We start from the raw sequence: 14,600 nt of genomic DNA, 5'->3' as shown, positions 1-14,600 counted from the left end.
GCCCACACTTCGTGTACCACAACTTATATACAAAATAACAAACCTGTAAAAATTTAGGCTCAATCGGTCATCGGAGTCGGGAGAAAATAACGGGAAAACCCACCCTTGTTTCCCCTCGTTTCGCCGTGTCATCATGACATGTGTTTATAACAAATCCGTAATAATTCTCGCTATCGAGAACTGATATCTTTTTAATGTTTTCTCAAAAAGTAAAGCATTTCATGGAATAATACTTCAAGACAAGTCTTTCACCATTAGCTTCTGTAAACCCTGTAAATTATTTGTAAATCTGTGAACTTAAAAAAAAAAAAATTCTGCACCGAAAGTGTATAACGGCTTTAAGCAAAATATTTTGGTAAAGTCAGATTACCGGCCAATTTGGCCAGTAACATGTGTTAACCAAGCAAGCTATTTGTGTTCTTCAACTCTATGAAATTGGCCCCAAATGTACAACTTGTAGTTATACTTGAATTCCACTCGACCCTCCAAGTAACACAATCTTCAATTTCATCAAATTCGTGTCAGATGCAATTGTGTCCGTCATGCAATACTGTCCGCTCCGGACTCCCCTGCATATGCAATCGTGTCCGGGGCTATGCAAAAACCGTCCGGCGGACATGTACATGAATGGCTGTACATGTGTAGTATGTGCGCGCGTAAGCGAGCGTGCATGCATTGAACCATATAATGCAGTATGAATATTCACGTATTTTATGATTGCAGCGAACACCCAACAGGACATGCACTTAGCTGGTAAACAAAAAGGCGAATGTGTTCCGTCGACCAAGGGCGTTTAATTTACTGCAAGGTCGGTTTTGCACGGGGGCGGACACAACTGCATATGCAAATGTGTCCGGGCGGACACAATTGCATTATGCAGCAGCGTCCGGGCGGACACGATTGCATATGCAAAACCGTCCGGCGGACATTATTGCATATGCAATAATGTCCTCCGGATAGTATTGCATAGAGGACATAATTAGCATGCGACACCGGCTCAACTATACAGATACAGATAAAGATACTTGTTTTTTTACACTTAAAAAGTTGTTGTAAGTAAATAGATAAATACAATAAATAATTACTTAATTGATTAATAATAAACACAAAACTATTATAACAAAAGAGACAACAAAACGCAGTTAATAGGTTTGTACGTCTGAACGTTTATTTTGTTGAAATATTAATTGTCATTGATTAAATCAAGTTACTTGTATAAAACCATGAGAAAAACCAACCAAAGGAAAAAAAGACATTAAATGTGAAAAGATGACATGATTATTTCTTACGGTTTCCATTGTCCATATAAATCGATGTAAAAGCTGCAAACTGGAAAAATATACCATAACAATGGGTAAGCTATTCAAAGAAACCAACTATATATATTAAACAAATAATTAATGGCCTGACGTTTCATCCCTACGACAGTGGCTTTCTCTGTCTCCTTTCTTTGGCCTTTGACAAATACTCTGCTAGGGTCCAAACGTCAGTCCATTAAGTATGTGTCGCCATGTATACCATTGGTAATTTTATTTGGTAAGCAGTTTGCAACATTCTATTTTCTCGAATGTAACATTAACAGACTGTTTTCGACCCGTCTAAAGTGCTAAGGGTACATATGTACCTGAAAACTTACAACAAAAACGTTCCTGGATTAAATCTGACTAAGGCACTTATGGTTTATGGTTTATAAATTATAAGAGTCTGTTGTTACAATGACAATAAGCCCCGCCCCCTCCTCACACACATTACCAGTAACGTTATGCCAAATAGAATATCATGGCTGTCTATTGTCTTACAAACAACCCAGGGTGTGTACAATATCGTTTAGTACTTATTCTATAGTGCCCCTTATACAGTTTAGTACTTCTACAAGTTCCCTAAACACAACATTCGGTATCCATAGAACCTTTACTCGACCATTGTGTACAACATGTACTACTTTTGACTATTTTCAGTATTCACGAATATTACCAAAAAAATCGCAGAACAACGAAGTGTACAGTGTAAAAATAAACCACATTGTACAAGTAGTACATGTGTACATGTGATTACTTTTTCCTTATTCAGTGAATATGAGCTTTAATGTCAGGTACATAAATTACTGTTTCCTTTTTAAAGCCATTGGACAGTTTCGGTAAACAGTATTGTCCAAGGTCCACACTTCGTGTATCACAACTTATATATAAAATAACAAACCTGTGAACATTTTGGCTCAATTGGTCATCGGAGTCGGGAGAAAATAACGGGAAAACCCATCCTTGTATCCGCGCGTTTCGCCGTGTCATGACATGTGTTTGTAAAATAAATCCTTAATTCTTGCTATCGAGAATTGATATTGTTTTACTGTTTTCTCAAAAAGGAAAGCATTTCATGGAATAATATTTCAAGAGAAGTCTTTCACGATTACCTTCTGTAAACCCTATAAGTTATTTGTAAATCTGTGAGGTTTTTTTTTTTTTTTTTTCTGTACCGAAAGTGTGTAATGGCTTTAAGTGTTGGTGGATATGGGCATGCTCATGTAATTTTTCCTGAATTCAGCTCCTCGGTGAAGATTCACACAACTTCAAATCAACTCTTAATTAGCAGACTTGTGTACTGTATATTTGTTAATTACTTTTTTTCTAGAAATACGAAAATATAACTTGAAAAAGGGAAGTTAAACACTACCACTACTTCACTTTGTAGTGCTTTCTGGAAATAAGGATGATATTGTATCAAAATTAAAACATGCGATCAAGTGTAGAGGTCGATGAGTCCTAAAAACAGGACAAAACCCTTGAAATTCCATAAAATCAGTAAATATTTGTGAAATCAGTAAATATTTGTGAAATCAATAAATATTTATGAAATCAGTAAATATTTGTGAAATCAGGAAATATTATTCCTGAAACCAGGAAATAATCCTGAAACCAGGAAATATTCCTGAGATCGGGAAATATTGCTGAAATCAAGATTTATTCCTGCAGTTCAGGAAATATTAATGAAAGCAAGAGACATTTCCTGAAATCTTGAAATATTCTCGAAATCAGGAAATATTCCTGAAATCAGGAAATGATTTGGGAAATAAGGAAATACTTTTGAAATCAGGAAATGCTACCGACTGTGGGGTAAAATCCCTGAAATCAGGACGAATTCTGAAATCTTGGAGAATCCATGAAATCAGGATATATCTTGAAACCAGGAAAAAATCTTCAAAACTATGTATATGTGTAATAAAGGTAATAAAAAACTAGACGTTCCCAGCAAACCGGAGAGCAACTGATGTCGGACGATGTGGAGATCCAATTCTTCGCAACTTAGAGCTCTTCTTTTAATTTGAGTAGCATGAAAGAATACATGTTATCTAAGGTTCGACCACCGGTGTATTTCTCTACGTATTCACCATTCTTGAATAAAAGCATGGTTGGGTAGCCTTTCACCTGCAAAAAATTCAAGGTAAATAAAACAAATTTATAAAAATGAAAACTTATAAAGCGCACAAATCCATCAAAGTGTTGCTAAAAACAAAACAAAACACATATGTACACAAACCAACATTAAAATTTAGGCCTAAGCTAAGAAGAAATCCAGAACATGGTAGAGAAATACAATACAAATAATGCAATATCTACAAAAAAGATGAAAAATAAGTGTATTAATAAGTTCAAAGTTTGTGTAGTTTACTTTGCGAGGGATTGTTTAAAATGAAGATTATTTAATTAATAATTAATAATCATAATTCTAATTTAGGTCAAGAACACAGAGAACACATTTTTCAGGAAAGAGAATCTCAATATCTAAAATATTATAATATGCAAGTCCTAAAGGTCTTGCATAATAAACACAAACATTTAAAAATAAACATGAATTTGAAATAAAAGTCACCATTAAATAACATATTATCATCAACGGTTTAAAACACAGAAGTAGCTGTCATGGGGGAGAAAAAAAAAAAAAAAAAAAAAAAAAAAAAAAAAAAAGAAGAAAAACAAGACAGTAATTTTTACATTTCATTGAAACATTTTAAACCAATAAGGAACAGTATAATAACAAAACCTTATTCAACACGATAAAGGATGAAGTGAAATACATTGAAAAACACAGCAATAATGCAACAAGGTAAGTTTCATAGAGTATGAAACGTGCATTATTCATAACTTGTATGCAAATAAGTAAAGCGCTGAACGATTAATTTGCATAATTTGTTAAGACAAGACAATTTAAAAAGCAGGTAAACAAACAGGCCAGATACTTTGCTTTGGGAAGGGCACCTCTATGAACAACATTTAAAAAAAAATTGGGAACATGTCAGCAGACACCAAGGCAAGTCAAGGGGCACCAACCAAGGCCTTGACAAGGGGCATTGAGGCAATTGCCAGCCTCACCATGACATGACCAGGGACATACAGGTCTATGACAAGGGGCACCAAGGCCTTGACAAGGGGCATTGAGGCAATTGCCAGCCTCACCATGGCAATGACACGGGACATGGAGGCAATGACAAGGGCACCAAGGCATTGACAAGGGGCATTGAGGCAATTGCCAGCCTCACCATGACATGACCAGGGACATACAGGTCTATGACAAGGGGCACCAAGGCATTGACAAGGGGGCATCGAGGCAATTGCCTCCTTGGTGCCATTCAGTATCAAACCTACATATAGATCAGTCTAGAGACAATGTGGCCTATGTTTACATTTAAACCGCCCTCTGTTGAAAAAACACTGTATACATCATGTTTCGCCGGGCAAAAAGACACGTAGTCATGGTAAGATTGCATACACTTTCTAGCTGGCTGCCAAAACACAACGGGTTTGCCCGGCGGTATGTGCGCGATGTTATGGTTTTTGAGTGGCATCAGAGGTCACATCGTCTACACATACGTACCTGATGTTTAGAGCAGATTTGTTTTTGTTGTGTACAATCAACCTCTGCAGCTGCTAGGCCTGGCTTGTCTTCCAATTTCAATGCCAGCTCATCAAAGGTTGGAGCAAGTCTCTTACAATGACCACACCTGGTAATTAACAATAAATAATCATTCATAAATACCTCGGACAGTTTCGCTATTTCTATTGGTGGAGAGCGCGTCACGTGGGTGTGTACAAACCTTTGTTTATGACCAGTAAAAAGTGTTGAAACATGGGCATGACACGCGAGCTTGCACCTGTGCTTATAAGACAGTTTCTCCATTCCTATTGGTCAAGAGCAACGACCGGGACAGTTGTGCCACAATACGCGATCAGCATTCTCTTATAAGAAGTTGTTAACCCGAGGGCGATGGAGGGCCTTATCATTTCATAGCTGGAGGGGTGTTGTGTTGAAAGAAATCATTGAACAACTATAATTTTTGCATTTATTTTACTCGTTGACCAAAAGTGTTGATATTTTTTGACCGAAAAGGTATTTATGAATGGGAATCAAAGTGTGTTGAATCGGTTTTCAACTAGTTGTTTAAACCCGCCGAGGCCTGGTTCTTGATAATTTACATCGACTTCGGTAAAAAATTATCAAGAACCAGGCCTCGTTGGGATTAAACCACTAGTTGAAAACCTCTTCACCACACCTTGATTCCCTTGTTAATTAGCTTCTTAAAAATTGCTCATATCCGGCACTCAGTGATACTAAGTCGATTCAACATTCATGACATTCAGTGTTTCCCTGCAAGGTTTGTGGAACTACATGTACATGAATTATGAGACCTACTCAATTGACACGGCACCATGTTATGTAAACAAGGTGCTGGGGCTCAATTGTCTGCCAATCAGACCAGGAACACCGGAGCGAACCCCACTCTTTTCAAAAGTGCATTGGGTCTTATCACATGTTTTTCACATAACACAGAACCTACAGCTTTACGTCCCATCCGAAACTGTCACAAGATCCAAAATATTACAAGAGAATCATCGTAAGTACAAGAAAAACAACAAAGCAAATTGACTCACCATGGTGCAAAGAATTTCACAAATGTATATCCTTTTGAGATGCCATCCTGGAAGCTGCCATCAGTAAGCACAGTAACCTGTAAGAACATACAAATAAATTAAGAAAATACACAGACACCAATTGTTCATGAATGTCTGTTTAATCATTTAGATGATCTTTCCAAAAAAGGGCACTCGGCAATGCTCAGGCAAGGGGAAATAAATGCCAAACTGGCCACAGCCAATCTCTTCCTGCGAATGCAAATGCGATATGAATGTTGATGTCGCAAATTCGCTACAACTAATTCGCATCAGTTGACTTGTATTCTGCAAAAAAAATTGTTGCGTAAAAACCCTGTGACTTTAAAAATTATATTGCATTCGCAGCGAGTATTATATCAAACATTGGTTTAATGCCCCATGATTATGAATTCCACACATTAATAAAATTGTGATTCGGTAACTAGACAATATTTAATCTAGCCAATGTGGCATTGTGAAACCAGATTTTTTATTCAAGGGCTATACTGGTGAAGAAAGTCTATGTTAGGATGGAAACGTTTTTATGCTTACAATAATATAATTACCAATAGTGTCTATTGCCCTTTAATTGTTTAGATTGTAATATGCCTGTGATTTTTGTCAGCGTAAAATATTATACACATAATGAATGTTTATGAGTGCAATGGTGCAAATATGTTCATGAGTTGAAAGATGGAATGTTCTATTCAACGAGGCGGAGCCGAGTTGAATGGAACATTCCAGCTTTCAACGAATGAACATATTCGCACCATTGCACGAATGAAAAACATTCATTATTTGTTTTATATAACATCCAAGTAGATCTTTGTCATTTTGATTGAAAGATACAACTTTCAAAACAAACAAAGCGTAGGCCTCCAATTTTTAATTGTAGAAGACGAATGCTAGTAATTTTACTAATATGCCTTGCTGCGTTACCGAAGACAACGCGCACGCAGTGATGTTTTTACTCAGCTTTTTCGTTCCATCCGAAAAGTACCATTGCACGCTGGCAGCGTGCAATGGTACTTTTTGGATGGAACGAAAAAGCACGGTGAGTGACTCAGCGTGCAATGGTACTTTTATTTTCTATCACGTGACGGACAATCCTCCAATCAAATGGCAAGGATCTGCTTGGGTGTTATATAAACAGTGTTAACACACATAGGGCTAAGGGGCCAAGGGTAAAACCAAAGTTAATAATGAGCATATCAACAAACCTTTGACTCTGGTTTTTCTTCAACGGGTGCAGCCTCTTTCTTGGGTTCTTCCACTGGAGGAGCGCTCATCATTTTACTGACGTAATCCTTAAGAGATTTATGGTCACGAGCTTGCTTGTAAGTATCAACCTGTAATAGATTAGATGTAACACTCAAGTAAGACACTAACACAATCAACCTTTCACAGATTAAACAATAAATTAATAACAATAATAAGAGACATTTATATAGGCGCTCTTACACGAGGTACCACAGCGCTTTACAAGAACTACAATAAGCAAATAAATAATGGCACTGATAAAGGGAAAACCGTCAAAGCAATCAGTCATTGAACAGGAAAGTTTTGAGATGTTTCTTGAAAACTGCAAGTAACTCGGCAGAATGAATGTAATGAGGGAGACGGTTCCAAAGGCACGCAGCATGTGCGTAAAAAGCACAATCCCCAGCAGCGGAATGCAACTTTGGCACTGCACAGAGTTTATTGGGGTTGGACAAAGGAAAACTGACGTGAAACTGGCGACTACCGGATTAACATAATATCTTCATGTCGCCCTACATGCCCTAGTGTTGGCAGTCCATCTATTTTGGCAATATCAATGAACTAAGATATTGATAAATACCGCAGGAAAAAGTCTCGCTCTAGTCAATTTTTTTACAACTCAAAATTATACCAAACTCAGATAAGACCGACAAATTTTAACTGAACGACAGATTCAACTGAAGAGGCAAAACCATTTTGATAATAATGAATGGAAGAACAAGCTGCAATTTTGCCAACAACTTTCAGGAAAACCTTTAGTAGATGTGTTATCAGGGCTCGAGTGTTACACTGTACCACTGGCCCAAGGCCAATGAACTCTGTGTTGGTGAGTTTAGTGAGTTCAGTGTTTTCTTCAATTCAACGTCTTTCTCTCAAAAGAACGATGACCAAAATATAATAGATGTTAAATTTGCATCAGGGATAAAGAATATTAATTTTGGTTTTTACCCATACACCGATGTGTGTTAGCACTGTATACTCAGTACTTTCCAGAGTCCTGTGAAAAAAGCAGTGTCTTAATATTCTTTATCCCTGATGCAAATTTAACATCTATTATATCGTTGCGGTACCCGCTGCCAAAACATAGGATTCGAACTGCCTCTAGCTGCCGGGCAACCTCGGTAGTCTAGTTGGTAAGACACTGCTCTAGAATTGCAAGGGTCGTGCGTTCGAATCCCACGCGAGTAACATGCCTGTGATATTTTTTCAAAGGACACGGGAAAGTACTGAGTATACAGTGCTAACACACATCGGTGTATGGGTAAATACCAAAATTAATATTGATGTACAAAATGTTGAGTTTGAGTCTCACAAATATCTTTAAATCCTGCTGAGTATCAACTATAAAACAGAAGAGATCAATCTTCTTTCAGTGTTTTGTTTATGATAAGACTATGATCTCAATCCGATTCTAGTCTCTTTTCTTTAAAGAAACACGGTGCCTTGGATCGGACGAGTTGGTCTATGAAAAGCGTTTGAAACCGATTGTTATGAAATGCATATGGTTAGAAAGATGTTTCTAAAGTAGAATACATAATGATCCACACAAGTATCACTCAAAATTGCACGGTTTTCATTTTACATCGCGAACTAACACGGTCGGCCATTTTTGGGAGCTGTCGGCCATTTATGGGAGTCAAATTTTTGACTCCCATAAATGGCCTACCGTGTTTGTCGACGAGGTAAAAAGGAAAACCATGCAATTTCGAGGCAGATTTGTGTAGATCATTGTATTCTACTTGTACAACATCTTTCTAACCATACCGATTTTATAACAAACGGTTGCAGAACGCTTTTCAAAGACCAACTCGACCGATCCAAGGCAACGTGTTCCTTTATATCCTGGTCCAGTAAAGATTCTGAGCTTCAAGTCCCGCGGTCTTGAGGATTTTGTCCCTAAATTAAAACCCCTGGTTATCCTTACCACTGCGCCATCCTTGAAGAATTTAAGTGTAGGGAATCCACCAACTCCATACTCATTGCAAACTTTCCTGTTATCAGTGCAGTCCATCTACATGTACAAGAAAAATCAATGAATGGATAAAACGATTAAATTCTGTTACAAGATTGGTAGAGCTGACACATCGCAGCCAGCGTTCATGTTTCGTGTGAACAACCATAATGTTTGAAGTAACAAACCTGTACAAATTTGGGCTTAAACCAATGTGCGAGTAAGGGGAATAAAGTACTCGCGACTCGACTAAGCAACCACTAGTCTTGACTTTTACACTAGTGACACTACGGTAGTTGCCAAGGCTTTAGTAACACTTACGTACATGTGGCTTGTGCTAATAAAGAGTTGTAATACCTTTGTTAGAAATTTTAGAAATTGTTTACCAATTTCTCAAAAATTGCAACACCTCAGCAAGTGGTATTTTAAGGGATGCTTTCTACCATCATTAGTTAGTTAAATGTAAATCTGTGGACGTTGTGTTTTGTTTTGAACAAAAAAGACTCAAAACCCTTTCAGCAGCCCTATTAAGTTGGGCCGCGCTGATTTCAAAATTTTACCAGAAATTAGAGTAGATCATTAAAATTATTCATGTTTATACACGCCGTATGGTGCCATTATTGCTTTATTGCAAGCTTCAGACATGATTCCAGGTTTCCAAACTGTTCATGTTATTGTGGACTCTATTTTGACTTATTCTAGAGGATATCTGTACTGGGTGGCACAATGTTTTTAGCTCAGAGTGCTGGCAGACATTGTGAGTCCTAGGCAGGCCCGCCCAGCACCGCCCACCGTGGCTACAACACTGCTTAGAATTATATATAAAGTCCCACCTTTGCGATTGTGATGTCTTCATTGTGAGAGAAACCCTCAGCCAGCTCGTCCCAAACTGGGGCAAGCTTCTTGCAGTGGCCGCACCACGGCGCGTAAAACTTGACAAAGTGATTCCCCTTAGCGACATGGTCCTTGAATGTGTCCATTGTTAGTTCATAAAGTCCATGTTTGGCTGCGGGTGGAGGAGGAACGTCCTGGAATAAACAAATAAAAATCATCAGGCATCTATGCTTAGATTTTTGAAAGGGCAAGGGCATCACAGCATGTTCCCCTCTGGTAAAAGGTACCCTATGAGGACACTATAACAATCTACTAAACATTTCAAAGGCACTAAGGCAATAACCAGGGGCATTGAGGCAATCGCCTTCCTTGCCTTCGGGAAAAACAAAAGTATCAGACCTAAATCATTATGAAAATTAAAGCGGTGAGAGACGTCGATAAAAGTCACCAGATCAAAGTTTTAGAAGGCATGCTGAAATGACATAATTTCTACCTATAAAGTTACATGTAGGTATAAACCCCTGGGAAAAAAAGGTGATTTAAGTGATCAATGTACAATGCTCCATTAACGGGTGAGCTCAAATTAATAGTTAATCAAAATTTTAAGAAAATAATAGACGACCATAGCAGAGTCTTAAAGATTCTGCTACATGTAGGATGGAAACATTGGTCCTTTAACTACTTTGTAATTCTACCATACATGAGGGTTCTCTTCGTTGGCAAGCAGTTTGCATCAGCAGTTTGCATCAGCTATTAATGGACCCTTCCCTTGAAAATGCTAATTACATCCACGCATGCGTACAGACCCTATGGATTGGCAAACGCCAGAGAGTTTTGCACTAAGCAGTCGTGTCTGCGTCACGCAAACATAAGCTGTGTACAAAACCGCGCGATGTTCCCTCATTTTGCCAACCAAGATGTTAGTGCACAACACTGCACACGCGCTTTGTGCAATTTACATAACTGGGAAGGATCTATTCTCCCCTCTCTAAACCGAATCCTTAGACATCTCCTCATACCTTCTTCACGTTCACTTTCTCCTCAATGAATTTCTCCAGACTTGCATAGTCTCGTTTGCCGGTGTGTTTGGCCGGCTCAAACCCAGGGTTGAAAAACTTGAGTGTGGGGTAACCCTTCACGTCGTTCTCATGGCACACTTTGGTTTGTGCTGTACAATCCACCTGCATAGATAAAGTGTAAAAATAACTTCCATGTCAATATGTCAGCCCTTGCGGATACAGCTATGGCTACGGCTGGATCGCTGCCTTAACCCTGAAGTACAGGGCGTACTTGGCAACAACCCTTAGCAACAGCCAATTTGATCAAATATTTTGAATAACTTACTTTTTCTAGCCTTGGCTATCAGACCATCTTTGTCTAAAGCGCTGCTTACTTGGTCACAAAACTTAAGCCCGGTTCATTCTACCATACATCCCTACATTGGAAGATTGATTGCAGTATTAATCCAGATCCATTCCTGCGAATTCGTATGCTGTATAAATTTTGACATCACATGGCAGTTTTGTAGAAAGTCAACTGAATGTTAATTATTTGTTGCGATTTTGTGGCGTCAAAATTTGTATAGCACTAGCAGAAAGTATGAACCAGGCTTTATTCGTGCTGTGGATACGTACTTTAGCTATTGTGACAGGTACAGATTCGTCTCCATTGTAACGGTCCGCTAATTCATCCCACACTGGTGCCAGCTTCTTGCAGTGACCGCACCTACATGGTTGCCACAACAAAGAAGAAACAAACAAGTATTTAGCTTGGTTTTGTCTAAAAATTATATTAATAATATTCAACATTCTATCCTGGGTTGGTCAGGTTGGTGTTTTGGCAACAAATTATCTTTAAATTTCTTTCAATCATATTTGTATGGCACCCTACTGTAGGATACTTAATATCATGAGACAAAATTGTTGAGGTAACTAATTCTTTTATGATTAGAACGAAATTTGCATCAGGGATAAGTAAACAGTTTGGTTTTACCCATATACACCGATGTTTGTTAGAAAAAAGAAAAAAGAAAAAAAAGTAATTTCTTGTGAATTGTGGATTTTTCCATACAATTTTAGCTCTGTCCCGTCCGACATCGTACAATATTTTTATAAATGGTATGATTATGATACACATGAAATGTACAACTAAATTTGCAAAATTAATTAAAACTACATTAAATTCACACAAATGCATTTTGTTTTTGAATAAAAATGACTGAATCAATTTTGTTCATGCTGTGTAAATATGTTAAGAGAAACAACAGGTGCAAAATCAACGGCTTACTATTTACTATAAACTACAAACATGTGTACAGTGCACACAAGCATGACAAGTGGTCCACCTGTGGTCAAATCAATATTCCTAATTAAATCAACATTAGACTGGCACTGTACAGCATTAGTGCATAAAAATAATATTAATAAACAGGCCTACAGGCCTACACTTTAGTACTGCTACCTGCAGTAACCAGCATACCAACTATTTTTGTATTGTGTAGTTGTTTGTATGTTAATTTATTGGTTTATGGTTTGTTTGGGTGTTTGTAAATTGTCCTGCTTTGTTAATTTTTTTTTTTTTTTTAGGGGGGGGGGGGAGTGGGTGCAGGGGAGCTCAGGCCTGTATGCTTCGCTTTTTGAAAGGGCAAGGGCACCAAGGCATTTTCTCCTTGGTAAAGGGCACCCTATGAGGAAATTGTAAATTTGTACTGTAGCATTTCAAGGGCACCAAGGCAATGACCAGGGGCAACGGAGGCAATCGCCTCCGTTGCCTCCGTGAAGTATCAGGCCTGGGAGCTGTGGGGTTCAGGGGATTTCTACTCAAGGCACAGATCATCACACTTTCTGTGCTATAATGTTGGTCCAGGTCAAGTGTTATAAAGTGGAGCGAGTCCAGACACCTATATCAGAGCTCAAAATGTGGCAGCGAAAATGGAGTGAAGTAGGTATGTGGGAATTTCACAGCCGAAAACGCCTCCTCAGGGATAATAAAGGCCTGCTGTTCTATCGTCTTGTAAAAAGTATTCCAGTCCAGTAAAAATTCTGAGCACACGCCCTGCGAAATCCAGAACGCATCCCCATAGTATAATAATAACAGTAGTTTTTAGGATGTAATAATATTAAACATGTGATATTGTGGGAGGGAAAATAGACAGCAGACTAGTTGTAAAAACAAAATCCGGAGAGATTTCCCTGCTACACACAGACTTTATACGCAACAATTATAGGCCTAGTAGTAGTACCTAGTACTGTAGTAGCAGTAGTAACACTTAAAACTTCTAATTGTTTTTAAACTTTAATAAGGGGAGCTCCCTTTAATTTAACAATTAGTATGGAAAAGTTTCCGTATGGTGCCACCACTTTTTCATTCGATATGAAATAATATAGTTTCTTATTTACCTCAATGAGATATCCCTTTTTGTAAAAATGAGTGAAAAAGGGGTGGCGCCATACGGAAAGTTATCCATTAGTATTTTTTATCTGGGGAAATCTTTCCGGATTTTGTTTTTACAACAAGACTGTCTGCTGTGCCTCCCATAATAACATTATTATTTATAATAATAATTCATCATGAAAGAGTAACCTAGTAAAAGTAAACATTTAAATACAGTAACTTTTTTTGAAGAAAAACTCTGCAACGAACTAGATCGTCACTCATCAGCTCATGTCATACTAGGCTAGGAGTAGGACGGGTACACTAGCTACTACTGCTGGACTAGCAAAAGTTACTATCATAATTATTATTGACACTATATAGTACTACTAGAGTAGCTAGCAGTACAGTACAGTAAACTACAGCTCATAGGGGACTTTGGGTACAGTGTTTCTTCGAGTGCAAATCGGCGGCCGACTGTGTGTTTACCCCCGGACATGCATGATTGATTGAATGATGTCCACGTCAACCTTAAAAATCATGCAAATTTGCCATCGAATCGATCCATCCACGACCACCGCCGTGGCAAAACGATGGTGCAACTCAGACTTACCAAGGAGCGTAGAACATGATGAAATGTGCTGAATGGTCGACAGCATGCTGAAACATTACTTCGTTGTATACATTCTTAGGTGTGCCATTGTCATCATTATCCGCAATAACGCTACAAAACAGAGCTGCAAAAGTGAGCAAAAGTGAAATAAGTAGACCCGTCATGTTGGATCCGTGGAGCGCCATCGTTGTTGTGTAAAGTATACGAGTGGTACCACGCCTCACATTTTGTGTATTGGCAAGTGTCGACTACAACATGCGTTACCAGCCTAAACAACAAGGAGACGTAGATTACTGCAATCAAGAGGGGGCGCTGTTCAAGTGTAGTGAACTCACACTCTGGCCAGCTCGTCACTGCGACAACAATGGGGGGGGGGGGGGGGGGGTGGCGGGGATCAAGAAAAACATACAAAATTCGGGCAAAACAGTCAGAACAAAGTGGACATAGTAAGACTAATAAAAATGGACAAAGAAAACAAACAGGACCTCTTACCCGGTGTGGCGGTTTCAACTTTCCGCCGTGTTCAGTTTTCCGAATGACCAAATACGGTAACATTACGTCATGCGATGCCTGTGCACAGCAAGCGAAAGTAGTCCATTTTTAGTGCCGTATTGAGTCATCCGTGTTACTCTCCGGTAGCTGTCAT

The 14,600-nt window shown here is 38.5% G+C and overlaps 1 protein-coding gene across 1 annotated transcript; it reads right to left on the bottom strand.

Annotated features, from left to right (window-relative positions):
- Positions 1–2,436: 2,436 nt before the first annotated feature.
- LOC117301178 (thioredoxin domain-containing protein 5-like) lies at positions 2,437–14,162 on the bottom strand. Its single transcript, XM_033785077.1, has 9 exons — positions 13,955–14,162; positions 11,604–11,694; positions 10,989–11,150; positions 9,969–10,163; positions 9,109–9,195; positions 7,145–7,273; positions 5,925–6,001; positions 4,870–4,996; positions 2,437–3,422 (listed from the first exon to the last, which is right to left on the bottom strand). The coding sequence occupies exons 1-9, from the start codon at positions 14,137–14,139 to the stop codon at positions 3,300–3,302; spliced, it is 1,176 nt and encodes a 391-aa protein (XP_033640968.1). The 5' UTR covers positions 14,140–14,162; the 3' UTR covers positions 2,437–3,299.
- Positions 14,163–14,600: the final 438 nt, after the last annotated feature.

This window comes from Asterias rubens, chromosome 16 (genome assembly GCF_902459465.1).
Source record: "Asterias rubens chromosome 16, eAstRub1.3, whole genome shotgun sequence".
Lineage (NCBI taxonomy): Eukaryota > Metazoa > Echinodermata > Asteroidea > Forcipulatida > Asteriidae > Asterias > Asterias rubens.
Note: the sequence above shows the minus strand (reverse complement) of the source record. Positions and strands in the feature narration are given on the sequence as shown.